Here is an 18491-nt window from a genome sequence, read left to right as displayed (position 1 = left end):
TACTTAACGTCTAAGAGAATATTCAGTCTGTTAATGTTATGTGTATTATGAACATGCAGCATGTTAGTCAACACGGCACCCTCACTGGCACGTTCACCGGTCAGTGCGGCCGAATTCCACCGCCAGAACAGAGCCTGGCTCTAAGCCTTGCTTGTTTACCGTGACATATTTCAGCTCATGATTTCTTAAAAAAGCGATGCTCTGGTTGTGACTGAATTAGCTTTCATAAAAGGCGCGCTCCCAAGAACCCCTGGAGAGAAGCCGCGGAGGAGAGTGCGGCGCCGGCCCGCGGGGGCCTGGGCGGATCCCAGCCCCGGGGTGCGGTAAGGTTCGGCCGCCAGCCGGCCACTGTGCAGTTCCCCCAAGTTGGAAAGCATGGTTCCCCCGGAGCGAGTGTCCCCAGGTGGCGAGGCCGGCCCAAAGGCGTTTTGGAGAACGGGGTGGACAGGCGCTTAAAGTCTGGGTGACCTGGCAGGCGATGCCACCCGGTTCCTGCCCCCCAGGGCCGTGGCGTCCCGCCTGGGGTCGTCATCTCTGCGGGACTGCACGACCGGCACGTCCAGCACACCCGGAACCTCGCAGAGGGGCGGTCACTCGGGGCGCTGGGGCTCCCGGCGCCCTCCACACCCGGGACTCGCGGCAGCGGGGAACTAGGCCTCCCGAGCCGACGGCCCGGAATGGGGACTGCTCCCGCCTCCCGGGCAGCGGCGGGCGCGAGCCACCCTCCAGGACCGCCAGCAGACCCGCTTGTGGCCGCCGCGTCCCGCAGAGGCACCCTCTCTCGCTCCGCCTCCAAAGCCCTGGGCCACCCAGACCCCAGTTGCTCGGCGGTAGCCCCGCCCACATAAACAGTGGACCCGCCCCTCAAAATCCCGCGGGAACTCAAAACCGCGCGAGAACGGGAGCACCTCCTCTCTCCTCGGCGTCTTTTCACACGGTGACGTGAGCTCGGCGCGCTCGTACGTACGCACACCGCTCCGCGCTTGCGCGCGGTGGCGTCACTTCCTCTCGGCGGCTGCGCGGGGCCTGCTTCCGCTTCCCGCCGCGGCGCGCGCTCTGCTCTCGGCCAAGTTAGGATTATGGCGGCTACGGCCACGATGGCGACTTCGGGCTCGGCGCGGAAGCGTCTGCTCAAAGAGGAGGACATGACCAAAGTGGAGTTCGAGACCAGCGAGGAGGTGGACGTGACGCCCACGTTCGACACCATGGGCCTGCGGGAGGACCTGCTGCGCGGCATCTACGCCTACGGTCGGTGGGCGCGGGCCGGGGGCCGCGGGCGGGGACTTGCCAGACCTCTGTGCGCTGCGTGCCGCTTGGTGCGGAGCGCGGCGCTGGGCCCAGCAGGGCTGCAGAGCCTTCGGCGCTTCCAGCCTCCCCCGGGCACACGCCTGTGTGTGCCCGCGAGGGGCGAGGGGTGCCGGGGCTTGGCAGGTTGGTTCCCTCGTGGAGCCTGCGTCTCACTGGCCGGCGGGCCGTGTGGAGGCAGGTTCGCGTCCGGCAGCAGTAGCCGGTGCTGTGGGAAACGTGGGGGGCGACTCAGGGGAGGTTGGGGTGGAGTAGGTAAGGGGTTCCGGGGGGCGTTCATGTTGAGCTGACTAGGAGGACCAGAGGGAGAGCGACCCGGCAGAGGAACCGCTGGGGCGAGGAAGGGCCTCGCAGCCCCAGCTGTGCGGGGCAGGAACGGCGGGCCTCTGTTGTGGAAGCTCGGGCGCCAGTTTGCAGAGGTAGTGAGAGAACTTGAAGTTCGTTTCTAAGCGCTGCAAAAAATTTAAATCGCTGCAAGAGTTAAGCATCAAAGTGACATGGCCAGATTGACAGTTTTGGAGATTGCCTGCTGTCGGTGGGTTCGGGGTGAGAGAGTTAGGGAGATGAGTTGGGAGGCTTTTGCTCTGGTCTGTCTGGGCAGGAGATGATGCTGATGCTTCACTGGAGATGGAGTCCGATAGAGCTGGCAGGGTTGGTGATGGCCTGGGAAGGAGGACTGGAGCATGAGGCCTGGGTGTTTGGAATCAACTGGTGGGTGATGCTGCAGACATCGCTTACTTGGCAACACTGAGAGAGGTCTTTCTTGGTCTGTTTGAGAGACTGGGAGCCTTTCTGCTGGAATGACAGGGAGGCAGTTGTCTGTTTGACTTGGAATCCCAGGAAAGATGGCAATTGAAGATGTATAGATAGTAGTACTGGCATCCAAGATTCTCCCAGTGGTCTTTGTTCAGTGCTTGGACGACCACCCTTTATCTAGCAGTTTTTGTGGCATGACAGTTTGAACAGTGAAGAGAAGTTACTGAGGAATGGAAGGTGAAGGTAAGCCTTGCACCTGGGCCCTGCCTGCTTCTCAACACTCAAGGCCTCCTGCCCTGAAACACTGATATTAATTTCCCACCCATGTTTGCCTTGGTGAGGAACTTAAATCATCTGTTAATCGGCTTTTGTGAGAGATGGGAAATTGGGCTACATTTTAAAAGACTATGAAAATAATACAGGTTTTGTACATAAAGTTTTATTTGCTTACTGGGAAAGTACTTTTAGTCCTTCATTATTTATAGTATAGAATAGTATAGTAATTGTTAGGCAGGAGGGGTGGCGTGAATGACGCTGCATCAAGACAGGCAAAGAGTGCTAGACACCCCACAATTTGAACCACAGAGGTTAAATACCCTGTAGATGACATGAGCAGCCCACGACTTACTGCGAGCTACTTGGAAAGAGCTGTGACTACAACAGTCACACTTGATTTAGTTTCTTTTTTTTTTTTTGAATTGAGAAAGTAATGTGCAATAATACTGTTTGCAATGTAGTCAAGGAATAAAGAAATAATAGAGTAAAAAGGGAACTCTCCTCACCCCACTCTCCAGTGATCACCAGGAACATTTTGGTACCTGTTCTTCCAGATCCTGCACACTATAAAAGATTTCTTTTTTTCCTTTCTAAACAAAACTGGATGCTCCTTTCCCAGAAGTTCTCTTTACAGATCATATTCCATTCTTTTTTTGGTGTGGGGGGACTACTGGGGGCTGAACTCAGGGGCACTTGACCACTGAGTCACATCCCCAGCCCTATTTTGTATTGTATTTAGAGACAGGGTCTCACCTGAGTTGCTTAGCGCCTTGCTGTTGCTGAGGCTGGCTTTGAATTTGCCATCCTCCTGCTTTAGCCTCCCAAGCAGCTAGGATTACAGGTGTGCACCATCATGCCTGGCTCATATCCCACTCTTATCATCATAAAAATAACATCCAACCCATGGTCTTGAGCACTTCCTGTGTTGAGCATTTGGTTCCCTTGGGGCGTGGGTTGGCAGGACTTGGCTGTTAAAAAGCAAACTGTGGATGCCCTTGGGGTGCTTGCTGTGAATGGTTTTAATGTTGTGAGAGCTAATTTTTTTTGGTTTGATTTGTAGGTTTTGAAAAACCATCAGCAATCCAACAGCGAGCTATCAAGCAGATAATTAAAGGGAGAGACGTCATTGCACAGTAAGTTGACCTCTGTGGAGAGGAGAGATTAGACCCAGTCAGTGACATGCATTGCTGAGAGATGCATTGCTGAGAGGTGCCTTGAGGTGTGTCTGTCCATGCTCTCAGGGCGAGCTCGTTTCAGCCCCAAGATTTTACATTGTATGGCTTTTGTGTTCTTTACTAGAGAAAGCTTTTGTCTTTTAGCTAGTTTTGCTTAGCTGTCAGTTTGCTTGGGGACTTCTATGTAATATTCCTTCAATAGTTTTCATTTGTCTTGTTTTTGTGTTCCTCCCCCTACTCTGCCCAGCACCCAGGTTTTTGGACAGGCTGTACCAGGGATTGAACCCCAGGGTACTCCACCACTGAGCCACATCTCCAGCCCAATTTTTGTATTTTATTCGAGACAGGGTCTCACTGAGCTACTTAGCGCCTCACTGTTGCTGAGGCTGGCTTTACTCGTGATCCTCCTGAGCTGCTGGGATTATAGGCATGCACCACTGCTCCTGGCCCCCACTTCTTTTTTGACCAATTGATTGTGCTCAGGATGGAACCCAGGACCTTGTGCACGCTAGGCAGGTCCTCTATTGGTGAGCTACACTCCCAAGCGCCCCCCACCATACTGGGGATTGAACCCAGGGCCACTGTACCACTGAGCTATATCCTTAGTCCCCCTCCTTTTTTTTTTTTTTTTTTTTTTTTTTTTTTGTTTTGAGACAGGGTCTCACCAAGTTGCTGAGATGAAACAAGTCTCCTGATTTAGTCAGCTGCTCCATATCTGAGATCACAGGCATGCACCACTGTCTGTCCCTGTTTGCCTTATTTTTAAAAACATTCAACTATAAAAAAAATTATTTTATATAACAAAAATCTTAGAAACTAATTGTATGTATGTAAAGGGGACTTCCCTCTTTTTTGCCACCTATAAAACACCTGTGTGAAGTTGCAGGTCTGTTGCCCTGTGCAAAGCCACACGGACTGCCATCATCTGTGGAGAGGTAAATGTTGTGATGCTGTGCTCTGAGTCTCACCCCCTTGCAGTTCAGATCTTGAGGTGAGAGGAGCATTTGCTTGGAAGAAACCGTCTGAGTGCTCCAGAGCCAGGCCCTTGAAGCACTGCAGTGGTGGGTCGCCCTCCCTCTGATCACGCTCTGCTTCCTTGCCTAGGTCCCAATCTGGTACAGGCAAGACAGCCACCTTCAGTATTTCAGTCCTCCAGTGTTTAGACATACAGGTGAGTTGCCGCTCTCTCTACCAGTGCCCTTCCACCCTGGAAGAGCTGGCTCTCCCTCCTGCTGTGTTTAAGGAGTGCAGTGCTTTAAGTTCTCTGCTTGTGCTGACTTAGGAGTTAAAGAGAATTTCAGTTGCTGTAAACATCTGAGCTACCAAAAACCTGTCATGAATTCTTTTTTATTTAAACTAGGAGGTTTTTTTTTCTTTTTTAATAACTTTACCCAAACTAAAAAGTTTCTTCTCAGCAAAAGAAACAATATGTGAGGTGAATAGAGAGCCTACATCTTGGGAGCAAATCTTTACCCCTCACACATCAGGTAGAGCACTAATCTCTAGGGTATATAAAGAACTCAAAAAGCTAAACACCAAAATAACAAATAAGCAAATCAATAAATGGGCCAAGGCCTGAAGAGTCACTTCTCAGAAGATGATGTACAATCAATCAACAAATACATGAAAAAATGTTCATCATCACTAGCAATTAGAGAATGCAAATCAAAACCACTCTAAGAGTTCATCTCACTCCAGTCAGAATGGCAGCTATTATTGCATATAAACAGCAGTCAGTGTTGGTGAGGATGTGGGGAGAAAGGCACACTCATACACTGCTGGTGAGATTGCAAATTGGTGCAGCCAATTTGGAAAGCAATATGGAGATTTCTTGGAAAACTGGGAATGGAACCATCATTTGACCCAGCTCTCTCTCTCCTCGATCTGTACACAAAGAACTTAAAAACAGCATACTACAGGGACACAGCCACATCAATGTTTATAGCAGCACAATTCACAATAGCTAAACTGTGGAACCAACCTAGATGCCCTTCAATAGATGAATGAATAAAAAAAAAAAAATGTGCCATATATACACAATGGAATATTACTCAGCAGTAAAAGAGAATAAAATTATGGCGTTTGCAGGTAAATGGATGGAGTTAGAGAAGATAATGCTAAGTGAAGTTAGCCAATCCCAAAAAACCAAATGCCGAATGTTTTCTTTGATATAAAGAGGCTGATTCATAGTGGGATAGGGAGCGAGAGCATGGGAGGAATAGACAAACTCTAGATAGGGCAGAGGGGTTGGAGGGGAAGGGAGGGGGCAGGGGGTTATTAATGATGGTGGAATGTGATGATCATTATCAACCAAAGTACATGTATGAAGACACGAATTGGTGTGAATATATTATGTATACAACCAGAGATATGAAAAATTGTGCTCTATATGTGTAATAAGAATTGTAATGCATTCTGCTGTCATATATAAATAAAAATAATTTTTTAGTTGTAGATGGGCACAATACCTTTATTTTATTTATTCATTTTTATGTGGTGCTGAGGATTGAACCCAGTGCCTCATATGTGCAAGGCAAGTGCTCTGCTGCTGAGCGACGATCAAAAAAAAAAAAAAGTTTGTTTGTTTTTTTAACCAGAGGAAGTTCTTTTCTGCACAAAGGAGTCTTCATTGATATGTCAAGTATTTGCTAAATTTACAGTTAAAAAAAAAAAAAAAAAAAAAAAATATATATATATATATATATATATATATATATATATATATATATATATTTAGTTGTTGATAGGCTTTTATTTATTTATATGTGGTGCTAAGAATTGAACCCAGGGCTTCACACATATGCCAGGCAAGTGTGCTACTGCTCAGCTCCAGCCCCAGCTCCTATTATAATTTAAGTAATCTTAAGATTTGCTTATCTCCGTTAGCAGTCAGAAGTTAATGAGATATATTTAAAGTGACTCTGAGTGTGAATGTTTGCAATCTACCTTGCAAAAAAATGCTGAGGATTCTCTTTCTTCTGATTATTTACCAGGTTCGAGAAACCCAAGCTTTGATCTTGGCTCCAACAAGAGAGTTAGCTGTACAGATTCAAAAGGTGAGACAGTTAAAGTTTGTGGTATTGTGTTTGCAGATGTCGCTTTTAAAGTTTAAAAGACCAATTGATTGATTAATGCTATTTTTCTGTTTTCTCAAAATAATTTTCTTATTTCTTTCTTTTCCCCTTTGGGGCTGGGGACTAAACCCAGGTCTTTGCACATTCTGGACAATTGATTGCTAATGTTTTGTTGTAAATTGTTACATAATGTATAGATTGTGGGTTTAAGTATTTTACTGTCATCATGTGCTTTTAATAGGTTTGTTTCATATGGTTTAAGAATTGTAACTTTTTCAACAAACAATCCACTTTAATGAAATAGTTATTTTATACTTCTGTACTTTGGAAGGGTTTGTTAGGTTGTTAATTTTGGTGTCTTTGGGTAAATAGAATTATAAGTTACATGTTTTCTGACCTTTCTATAATTAATATATATTGCTTTTATGATGAGAAACTGGCAAAATTAGCTTTGTCTCAGCAAAGAAGAGTGGTTTTACGTGGTTGTATGGTATAAATGGTGGCGTAAGTGATAATCAGCAGTACTGTAAATGGAGATAGAAGCGATCTTCGTTTTTTTGGACAGTTCAGTTGCATCTGACATTGTAGCACCCTGGACGTGAACCTGCTTTTTGATTCAGGGCCTGCTCGCTCTGGGAGACTACATGAATGTCCAGTGCCATGCCTGTATTGGGGGCACCAATGTCGGGGAGGACATCCGGAAGCTGGACTATGGGCAGCATGTTGTCGCTGGCACTCCAGGGCGTGTCTTTGGTGAGCACTCTTGTCAGTGAAGGTGGTGCTGAGGTAGTGTTTGTGAGTGTGCTTAAAGCGTGCGGGATGGTTGTTTTGGTATGGTAAGCTGCTTGTGCGTTCCTGTGTCTGGGCCATTCAGACCTGTTGGAGTGTCTCTTTGCTTATAGCCTCAGGTATGATTATTTCCAAATCTAATTTTGTAGATATGATTCGTCGCAGAAGTTTAAGGACTCGGGCAATCAAGATGCTGGTTTTGGATGAGGCTGATGAGATGTTGAATAAAGGTACGAGTAACAACTAATTTTCCACAGAAAGCACTGTGAAAAGTTCAAGGCTGGCTTCAGCAACTTACCGAGACCATGTCTCAAAATAAAAAGGACTGGGGATATGGTTTAGTGGTAAAGTGCCTCTGGGTTTAATCTTTAGTATCAAAAAAAAAAAAAAAAAAAGCAAACATTATGGATACAAGTACTAGTTTTTTGTTTGTTTGCATTTTGTTTTGGAAAAATAGTAATGCTTTGGGGACAATGGTGTACATAAAGTTCCTACTTTGATTTTTTTGTATGGAGGGGTTTATAGGATAAATCATAGGGTTTGGGGGTGTAGCTAAGTGGTAGAATGGTTGCCTAGCACTTGTGAGGCACTGAGTTCAATCCTTAGTACCACATAAAAAGATAAAGGTATTATGTCCATCTACAACTAAAAATATTAAAAAAAAAAAAAAAAAGACTGATCATAGCCAGGCTGAATGTTTTACCCCAGACTGATATGGCACGTGAGTTGTGTTTGATGGGTTGGCACTAGCAGTGGTGGTGGCGCAGGGTGGCTGTGGAGAGGCGTGGTTGGTTGGACGGGCAGGTGTTGATGTGTGCCTGGAGATTCCTTCCAGAGCCACAGACTCTCCTGCTGGGAATTGTTCAGCTGTGGGCAGCTCTTCTGCATGCAGTCTCAGATAACCCTGCCTGTTTTTTCCTCATCAGGTTTCAAAGAGCAGATTTACGATGTGTACCGGTACCTGCCCCCAGCCACACAGGTGGTCCTCATCAGCGCCACTCTGCCTCATGAGATCCTGGAAATGACCAACAAGTTCATGACAGACCCCATCCGTATCCTGGTGAAGCGGTAGGCGAGCCTTCTTGATTGCCTTTTTGAAAATAGCTTGTGTAACACTCAGCTTTTGTAGTACCCTTTGACCCAGTAGTTCCAAATTTTAAAAAATGAGCTGTTGGTGCTTAGTTGTTAATAGTGGGTTTTGGGGAACCATAACATTCAGACAGATCTAAAATGTAAGCCTAAGTAGGAGAAGGGGTGACCTTCTAGGGGAGAAGGGAAAATGGTGTGACTGGGCAGAAGGGAAAGGGCTGTAGGAACCAAGTTCTTATGTGTTGGCCTTTGATCTCCCCGCAGCCTGGCTTGTGGCCCCCGAGTCCTGGTTGCAAGAAGGATATGTAACAGGGTTTGTCTTTTTCCACCAGTGATGAACTGACCCTGGAAGGCATCAAACAGTTTTTCGTGGCAGTGGAAAGAGAAGAGTGGAAGTTTGACACCCTGTGTGACCTCTATGACACTCTGACCATCACTCAGGCGGTCATCTTCTGTAACACCAAGAGGAAGGTGCGCAGCCTGGCTCTGCTGAGGTCTTGTGGGAAGCTGCAGGTTGTGTCTGTTTGACTCAGGCTGAGCTTTGTTATAAGGTGCAGGCAGTGTCTATTTTAGGCTTTGTGAATTCCAGGTCCTTGTGCAAAAACAGCCATAGACTGTGGGTACGAAAACAGCTTGGCTCTATTACAGTCAAACTTTATTCACAAAAAGTTCTAATGGTACAGTGGTGTGTGCCTGTGGTCCCAGCTGCTGGAGTTCAGGAGTTTGAGGCCATCTGGGCATCATATCAAGAACTCAGCTCAGAAGAGAAAAAGGGATACTGATGCTGGTTCTACTCCTTAAGATTCAGATGGCATCAGTGTAGGTGCACCCAGGCCTTGGGAAGTTGAGGCCCCCAGGTGTGCAGGGTAGGCAGAGCTGAGAGCATCAGAGGATGACAGAGGAAAGGAAGTGGGACTGCATTCCAAAAAAAAAAAAAAAAAAGATGTGAATTTAAATTTCAGATGAGAACAGTCATCTGAGAATCATTATGTGGAATAAATTGATTAAGACTGTTCTGCAGTTGATCCATACAGTATTTGCTGGGTAAATAACTACAGAATCTATTTTATTTGTCTGAGTGCCAATAGCACTTGTTTTGTGTTTGTGTTGGTTCTGCAAAAAATGGAAGCAAAACCCTGGGTACACATTGCCGTTCTGGGTTATCTCATAGTAGCATCTCCTGATTTGATTTCTAGGTTGATTGGCTGACGGAGAAAATGAGAGAAGCCAATTTCACTGTGTCCTCGATGCATGGAGACATGCCTCAGAAGGAGCGGGAGTCCATCATGAAGGAATTCCGGTCTGGCGCCAGGTCTGTAGCATCTCCCTCTCATACTGGTGCTGGTGGTGCTGGGCAGGGTGGTGGGCTGTCCTCAGTGCTGCTGCTGAGCACTTTGTGGTTGTAACTTGAGCTTTGTTGCCCGCTAGACACTGGGAGGTGATAGTGTCAGAGCAGTTTACCTGGTAAGTGGAGCCACATTGCTGGTATGTGAGTTAGGTTGAGGGGATAACTGGCGTTAACTAGTGGGTTAATTTAGAAATGTGTATTTTTGTTTATGAATAAATGGGGATTTTCATATTATCTTTTAGTAATTGATTTTTAGTTTGAATTCACAGTGTTCAGAGGACATACATGTGTGGGTTGGTTTCTTTGAAATTCATTCAGACTTGCTTTGTGGCCCAGCCTGGGTTATGTGGCTGTTCTCCGTGTCCTGGAGCAGGCGTATCCCATTAGATTTCTGTTGCAGGTGGTTTCCAGCTGGCCTACACCCTCCCTGTTCAGCTCTTTTGTTGCGGTGGGTGAGGCCTTCCCCAGGAGGGCCTTGCTTTGTCCACCCCAGATGTGTACCCATCCAGAGCTGCTTTCTGGAGACTCCCTTATACCGAAGCGTCCTAATGTGTAGTAATAGTAATGGCTCTGTCCTGGAGCTGACCTGCCGCCCGCCCGCACCAGTACGGTGTGTGTCTGCACGCTGTCCTTCTGCATTGTGTCTTCCTGCATTGTTGTCATTGTCCTTGGGTTTCAGAGGTGTTTCTTGGAACGAGAGTGCAGTTGGGATTTGTTTTGATTTAGTGATTTATTTTATGTGGTGCTGAGGATCAAACCCACTGCCTCACACATGCTAGACGAATGCTCTACCACTGAGCCATAGCCCAGCCCTTCTAGTTCTTTTTTCTTAATTTTGACCTATTTGTTTATTTTGTGGTGCTGGGGATGGAACAAGGACCTCATGCATGCTAGGCGAGTGCTGTATCACTGAGCTGTGACCCCAGCCCTTTCAAAATTTTAAAAAATTCTGACACAGGATTTTGCTAAGTTGCTCCAACTGGCATTGAACATATGATCCTCCTTCCTCAGTCTTTCAGGTCACTCAGATTATAGGGAAACTTCCTTTTTCCCTCCTCCCTGAAGAATTTTATTTCCTTTTTAATATTTATTTTGTAATTTTAGGTGGATACAATATCTTTTTATTTTAATGTGGTGCTGAGGATTGAATCCAGTGCCTCACTCATGCTAGGCAAGCACTGTACACTGAACCCGAACCCCCAGAAGTTTACTTCTTTATATTATATTTAGTACCAACCCCAGAGATTATACTATGTCCCTGGGTTCTTGACATGTAATTATTTGATTCTTTTACTGTCTCCCCACTTAACATGAAGACCTTAAAACATTAGCTTCGTTTACCCGAAAACCTAAGGTTATTGTCATATTTGTTAGCATACATACATGCTTATTTGCAGGGCTGGCGATCACTGAACATTTTTGCTTTATGTAACAAAATTTATTTAGATTTAGACATGTTTACTACTACATTTTTTTTCCCCTCTCTGAACTTCCACCTGAGATTTGTTTGTGTTTGGGTCTATGGATGAGAGTCTTGTGGTTTCTCTGAAAGGATCTCCTTTGGTGTCTTGAGACACTTGCTGAGAGAGAATTCTAGGTTGGCGGTTGGTTTCTTCTATGCAGAGTTCTGTAAATTGCCCAGGGTGGCCTTGAGCTTTGATGCCTCTGCCTGTGCCTGCTGAGTTGCCAGGCTGGCAGGCATTCCACAGGTGGGCCTCTTAGCCCGTTGCTCCTTGTGTTTAGTTTTGACAGTCCTTATGAAGTCTAGATATGGCTTCTGTTCTGTGTTGACGCTCGTAGGACTTGGAGGTACTCTGCTTTTCCCCTTTGGTCACTGCTTTAGCTCTTCTCCTGTCTGTGGGCTCTAGCCCAGCACCGTGGAGCAGAAGTCTAGCTGTATGTGTGATTAGAGATTTCAGTAACCATATTAGTGTAGGTGAAAAGAAATAGGTGAAGATAATTCTTGTATATTTTATTAACCCAATATGTAGTATTGATTCAACATGTAATCATCAGTACTAAAAATATTACTGGGGAGGTTTGTGTTTTTTGTTTTGCCTTTTTTTGTACCAAATTTCAAAATCTGGTGTGTATGTTACACTTACAGAGCATGTTGGTTCACCAGCCATGTTTCAGTTTTCTGTGGGCTCCTGTGCTCTGGCCTCCGGTGGCCGGCACTGTTCTGTGATGTGTCAGACGCTGGGTGTTTTGATGGTGGTGTGGGTTTTTCAGAAGAGAGTGTAGCCACTGAACTAAACCAGTGTAGTTCTGTTAATTTAGTTTTTCTAAGCAAAAGTAAACTTTTTAATCAGTTATTGGTATTGAGCTGAGTTCAAACAAATTTCTGTACTAACAGGTACCCTTTTAAAAATCAGAGCACAAGACCTAAGTAGCTGGAGAGACCAGGTGCTCCTTCGAATGGGGCTCTCTGATGCGGTCCCTCACCCCTGGGGGTGAGGGCTCTGTGTGGGGTGATGCTGCTGCTAGGGGCTTGCAGCTGCTAGTGGAGGCAGGCCCAGGCTCATGTCTTCATGGCCCTTTCTCTCTGCAGCCGAGTGCTCATTTCCACAGACGTCTGGGCCCGGGGGCTGGATGTCCCCCAGGTGTCCCTCATCATCAACTATGACCTGCCCAACAACAGAGAACTGTACATACACAGGTGGGCCAGCCTTCCCTGCCTCCTCCTGCTGCCGTCACTGAGACCTCTCGCTGTCTTTACTAAAGCAGCTGCTTTATTCCCATAGAATTGGGAGATCGGGTCGATATGGCCGGAAGGGTGTGGCCATCAATTTTGTGAAGAATGATGACATCCGCATCCTCAGAGACATTGAGCAGTACTATTCCACTCAGATTGACGAAATGCCTATGAATGGTAAGGGGCACCTGCGTCCTGGTCTAGGCACTGGAGTCCTCTGGTTTTGTTTGTTTTGAGGTCTTTGTAAGCCTTAGTGGAAATACAGATTTCCTCTGGTTTCAGTCGCCTTAATCTTGTCATTCTTCCCTTCCAGTTGCTGACCTGATCTGAAGACCCTGCCCCTAGGCTGAAGATGAACTGGGGACTGTGGCCTGTTTTGTATGCCCATTTGAAAATGTGTAGGGGCAGTTTCTATTTAATAGGGTTGATGTGAACTCTCTTCTTATAGCAGCCCCCAGGAAGAGCCCTGGGGACTTTGCCACTTTTTCTTATCCATGTGTAAATAATGCATTGCTCTAAGTCTTTTTCATTAAACATTTAAAAATTTCCCATAAACTCTTTTCTTATGACGCCATCAGCTTTTCAAGTAACTTGCAGGGTGGTTTTGGGCAGGCGCCTGCTCTAACCTCACAGCATAGGCAGAACCCACTGTGAAATGTGTGAGGTGTAGGAGGCAGGCTAGCAAGAGCTGTAGAAAAATCAGGGACTTTGGGTTTGGCCGAAATTTGTTTGACAGGGTAGGTAATTACAGAGTGGACATGCTTTTCTCCTCTGAAGACACGTGGTAAAAGTGGAGGAGTAAGCCACAGGACAGGGGAGCTTGGTCTGGAACTCGTGACTCCCAGTGTCCTCAGTGTGCCCCCCAACTCTGGACTGCACACAGTACTGCTCCAGACCTGGGGGGAGGTTGTCCTGTATTGCCAAACACGAACCTTGTGAGTTAAAAGAACTCAGGCTGTAGTTGGAAGAAGAGACAGCAGGAGTTCTTAGGAATCTTGCTGGGTGTGAAGAAGGGGCCAGAGCCAAGATCTGGGGGCAGCTTCTGGAATCTGACGAGGACCCTGACCGACAGCAGGGGAACAGAGAGCTTTAAACTGCGTGGAACGGAATTCTGCTGACCCTTGGCAGGAGCAGGGACGGGTACCCTGGAGCCTCCGGAGGAAAATGGCCTGCCTCACGTAGATTTCAACCAGGTGGACACCTGACAAACTCCTGACCTACACGGCTGGTACAACAGTTGTCATTTTAAGTCACTAAAATGTGGTAATGTTATAGCAGCAACAGGATATATTTTTTTTTTTTTTTAAAGAGAGAGTGAGAGAGGAGAGAGAGAGAATTTTTAATATTTATTTTTTAGTTCTCGGCGAACACAACATCTTTGTTGGTATGTGGTGCTGAGGATCGAACCCGGGCCGCACGCATGCCAGGCGAGCGTGCTACCGCTTGAGCCACATCCCCAGCCCAACAGGATATATTTATGACTCAATAAGACAAGCAGCCCATCCCAAAATAGGGCAAAACTGGAATAGTTACTTTGCCAAGAAGGTTTGTGGGTGGCGTGAGTAGTGGCTGAGAAGCAGTGCTCCTCAGGGAAGCATGGTTCAGGGCCACAGCAGGAACTGACCTGTTCCCTGGAGCTGAAACCAGAACGACCCTTCCCAGAGGTGGCATGGACAGGAGGCCGTGCTTCTCACAGTGCCGTTGGTGGAGTGCAGAGTGGTTTGACATGAGGAAGATGATGTGGCTGGGGCTCCAAACGTGATCTGAACCTCCCTGTCACCCTGGCGGTGTTTGCCCCAAAGCAGTGAAGTGTCTGTCCAAGACTGGTCCAGAACCACGAGTGAGCGCCATAGTAGGCAAAGGGCCTGTTGGAGCAGGCTGAAGCAAGGGGAGTTTAGGGTGACCTGAGCACGCCCCATGAACTCTCTGGAGAGAATAGTCAGGCCATGGGGGTTAATGCTCAGGTTGACGCCAGTTGGTTGCCGGGCAGAACTCTTCGCAGAAGGACTTCTGAGGGGCTGGCTGTGGCTCAGTGGTGAAGTACTTGCCTGGAGTGCACAGGCCCTGGGTTCAGTCTCAGTACTGCAAAAATTTTAAAAAGCATGGCTGAGGCAGGAGGGTGGCCAGTTAGAGGCCACCTGAGTACCCCAGCAAGACTATCTAAAAAATAAATAGGACTGAGGGCTGGGCTGGGCACATGGCTCAGTGGTAGAGGGATTCCCTGGCCGGCGCAAGACCCCACGTTCAGTCCCCAGCACTGCGAAGGGAAGGGCTGAGGGTGTAGCTCAGTTGCTAGAGCACTTGCACAGGGTGTGTGAGGTCTGCAAAAGTCCCCCGCATTGTACAAGGGCGCAGTGCTCTGGGACCACCACCCTCCTCCTGGCTCTGTCTTGCTGGGTTGGCAGAAGTGACTGCATTCTGACTCCGAGGTTTGACAGGTATGCAGCCGCTGACTGTACCTGTATGATGCGGGCCACAGGAAGGCAGGCTTCTGTCTAGTCGCTGTTTTACCCACGTGTTTGGGCAGAGCCTGGCCCAGGGCAGGACCCTGCATATGCCTGGGAAACCAGAATGCTGAGCCCTGGGTGCTGGGACTGCACGTCCTTTGCTCCGCATCCTGCCCTCCCCACAGCCCGTTGCTCACGTCACCTGTGACGGCTGGCTATCCAGGCCAAGCTGCGTTTCACTGCCGGTCCTGCATGTGGACCGCCCAACAGTCTGTGTTAGGTCTTCTTTCTTGGCTTTCCCTCTCCACCCCTCACCTGCCACCATCCCAGAGGCCACTGGGGCTTCTGCAAGCTTGTGGAAGGGGACCTTCCTACTGGCTCCACTCTGGGCCTCTGCATGATCAGGAAGAATAGGAATGAGGACCACAGGCTCAGTGGCCACTGGGGGGCTTCACTGCAGGCAACATGATTTTTTTGTTTGTTTGTTTGGTTTGGTTTTGATACCAGGGATTATTCCTATAGGCACTCAACCACTGAGCCACATCCTCAGCCTTTTTAATTTTTTTGTCTTTTGAGACAGGGTCCTACTAAGTTCCTGAGGCTGGCTTTGAACTTGTGATCCTCCTGCCTCAGCCTCTGAGTTTCTGGGGTTACAGGCATCGCGCACCTAGCTTTAGTGTTTTCTTTAACTTGGTGTTCATTTCTCCGGTTTTTATTGGGGCACTACAGTTGTACATAATGGTGGATTTGTTACATGTTTGTAGGTGCACACAGTAGGGTGTAACAGTGTAACTATTATTTGGCCAACACCACTCCCCGGCACTTCCCTCCTCCCTCCCCACCTCCCTCCTCCCTCCCCACCTACCTCCCCTGTTCCCTCTCCTCTACTGATCTCCACTCCCACCTTTCTTTCAGTTTTCCTGTCTAGCTTCCAAATATGTCCCTTGGCCTTGTGAGTTTGGCTTATTTTGCTTAACATGATGGTCTCTTGTTCTCTCCATTTTCCTGCAAATGACAATTTTATTTTTCTTTATTGTTGAATTTAACTCCATTGTGTATATATGCTGCATTTTCTTTATCCATTTATCCACTGATGGACACCTAGGCTGGGTCCATAACTTGGCTGTTGTGAATTGTGCTGCTGTAAACATGGGTACGTAGGTATTGCTGTAGTGGGACAGCTTAGTTCTTCAGGTAAGTACTGAGAAGTGGCATGGGGGGTCATATTGTGGTTCCACGCCTCCTCTGGAGGCATGCTGGTTTCCACAGTGGTGGTACTGATTCACGATCTCACCACAGTGTGAAAGTGCTCCTTTTTTCCTCCACATGCTCCCCAGCACTCATTATTGTTTGTATTCTGGATGACAGCCATTCTAACTGTGGTGAGATGAAATATCAGTGTAATTTTGATCTGCATTTCCCTAATTGCTAATGATCTTCAACGTTGTTTTTATATATTTGTTGGCCATTTGTATTTCTTATAAAAAGTATCCGTTTAGTTCTTTTGCCCATTTATTAATTGGGTTTATGGTGCTTATTTCAGTGTTAAGGTTTTTGAGCTCTTGATATATTCTAGATACTAATCCTCTGGCAGAAGAATAGTTAGCAGGGGTGGGGCTGTGGCTCAGAGGTAGAGTGCTCACCTACCATGCGTGAGGCACCGGGTTTGATCCTTAGCACCATATAAAGATAAAATAACGATATTGTGTCCACCTATAAATAAAAAAATAAATATTTTTAAAAAAGAATAGGTAGCAAAGATTTTCTCCCATTCTGTAAGTTTTTCTCTTCACATTTCTAATTGTTCCTTTGCTGTGCAGAAGCTTTTTAATTTGATGCCATCCCATTTATGAAGGCTTGGCATAATTTCCTGAATTTTAGGGGTCCTACTGTGCCTATATGCTGGAGGGTTGACCCTGTGTTTCCTTCTCAGAGTCGCATGGTTCTGATCTAATTCCTAGGTCAGCATTGGCTTCTGTGCAGGGTGAGATAAGGGTCTGTGTCGTTCTTCCAATATGGAAACCCACCTTTCCCAGCACCATTTGTTAAAAGGCTGCCTTTTCTCCAGTGTAGGTTTCTGGCACCTTTGTGAAGGACTAAATGGCTACGTCTGTGTGAGGCTCTCTTCTGTACCACTGGTCTAGCCACATCAATTTCTGATGTCACCCTTAGGCTGTGGCTGCGGGACAACAACCTGACCCCTGGGAGCAGATGCTAGTGGGGATGTCTTCAGAGCTCAGAGGACCTGCTGGGCCTTGCCTGATAGCACTGCCACACTTGAGATGAAGCTCAGAGCTTCTCCATCCCTCCCTCCCTGGCAGGACAAAAAAGGAAGGTGTTAACAGGAGGTAACCACACGCCCAGTCTCAGAAGCAGCATGAGATTGCTGTGGCCTGTTAGGAAGTTACAAAGAACCTCCAGGCTGGGGTGTAGCTCCTGGTAGAGCGCTGGCCCAGCTCGAGCTAGGCCCTGGCTGCATCCCCAGCACCTGCAAATTGAGACAAAGCAGTAAGTCCAGCTTGGGGCCCTTCTGAGAGGCTGCATGCTTGCCCCTGGCCTCACCCATGACCGTGGCCAGGAACATCGAGCCGGAGCCTTTTCTCTGGAGCACTGGGTCTTATTTGGAAGAAGCCCCTTCTGAGGTCCTCTTGTCCACAGCCCTGGCACAGAAGGGACACCCACCTATTTCCCCAGGCCCAGACATTCTCCATTGCCTCAGAGCTGGGGAATACTGGGTGGTGAGAACAGAAGGCCGAGCCTTGAGACCGGGTTACTCTCTCCCTCCTAGAGGGCACCGCATTGCGTGTCCAGGCGTGGGGACCACTCCACTTCTGCAGCTCAGCCCACTCAAGCTTGGCAGGCTGCTGCTCCCCCAGGTGTGGGTCAGAATCAGAGGTGAAACCGCCTTGGCCCCTGCCGAGCTGACTGCCGGCCAGCGTCCCATGCTACAGGCTGCACAGCGTGAACCAGTGTGTGAGTAGGCCCTCTCCCCACCCGACCTGTCCCTTTCCTCCCAGGGCCACCACAGGGTGCCAAGCTCCTTGCCCAGTACCCTGCGAGAAGGTCCTGCAAGGACAGTGCCCTTTAGGGCAGTGTGGTTGCACAGGTGAGGACACTGATGGCCTATCCAGCCTGGTGGCAGCTGCCACACTCCATCTGCCCTCCCTGGAAAATGCGAAGTGTTGGGGACAGGGTGCCTTGGCTCACTGAGCCCTGACCCAGGGACTGCTGCCTGGGGAGGTGCTGCCCAGGTGTGTTCTTCCTGGGCACTTGGGAGCAATGGGCACTCATGGAGGGCCTTCCTTTGACCCTGTCCTCAGGAAACAGGCCAATGACGCTCAGCAGGGCAGCTCCCATCAGCACCTCCTGCATCGTTGCCAAGCGCCTCCCTTCTGCCCCAGGACTGGGGCTGAACCCAGGGGTGCATTGCCACTGAGCCTCATCCCCAGCCCCCTGCTCTTCGGTTCTGTTAGTTTAACTGACAGCAGAGTCCACCTTGATAAGATGAGACCTGCATGGAGTGCATCTGTTCTAACC

General features: G+C 47.9%; 1 protein-coding gene across 1 annotated transcript; it reads left to right on the top strand.

The window, feature by feature from the left end:
* The first annotated feature begins 997 nt into the window (after positions 1-997).
* On the top strand, positions 998-13053 carry EIF4A3 (eukaryotic translation initiation factor 4A3). Its single transcript, XM_081270683.1, has 12 exons — positions 998-1248; positions 3398-3470; positions 4617-4683; positions 6506-6568; positions 7207-7339; positions 7525-7605; positions 8302-8443; positions 8797-8935; positions 9661-9776; positions 12364-12471; positions 12557-12684; positions 12821-13053. The coding sequence occupies exons 1-12, from the start codon at positions 1080-1082 to the stop codon at positions 12835-12837; spliced, it is 1236 nt and encodes a 411-aa protein (XP_081126809.1). The 5' UTR covers positions 998-1079; the 3' UTR covers positions 12838-13053.
* Positions 13054-18491: the final 5438 nt, after the last annotated feature.

The sequence above is a fragment of the Spermophilus citellus genome (genome assembly GCF_964194105.1).
Source record: "Spermophilus citellus genome assembly, chromosome: 17".
Classification (NCBI taxonomy): domain Eukaryota; kingdom Metazoa; phylum Chordata; class Mammalia; order Rodentia; family Sciuridae; genus Spermophilus; species Spermophilus citellus.
The sequence above is the reverse complement of the archived record's forward strand: the minus strand, read 5'-3'. Positions and strand labels throughout refer to the sequence as shown.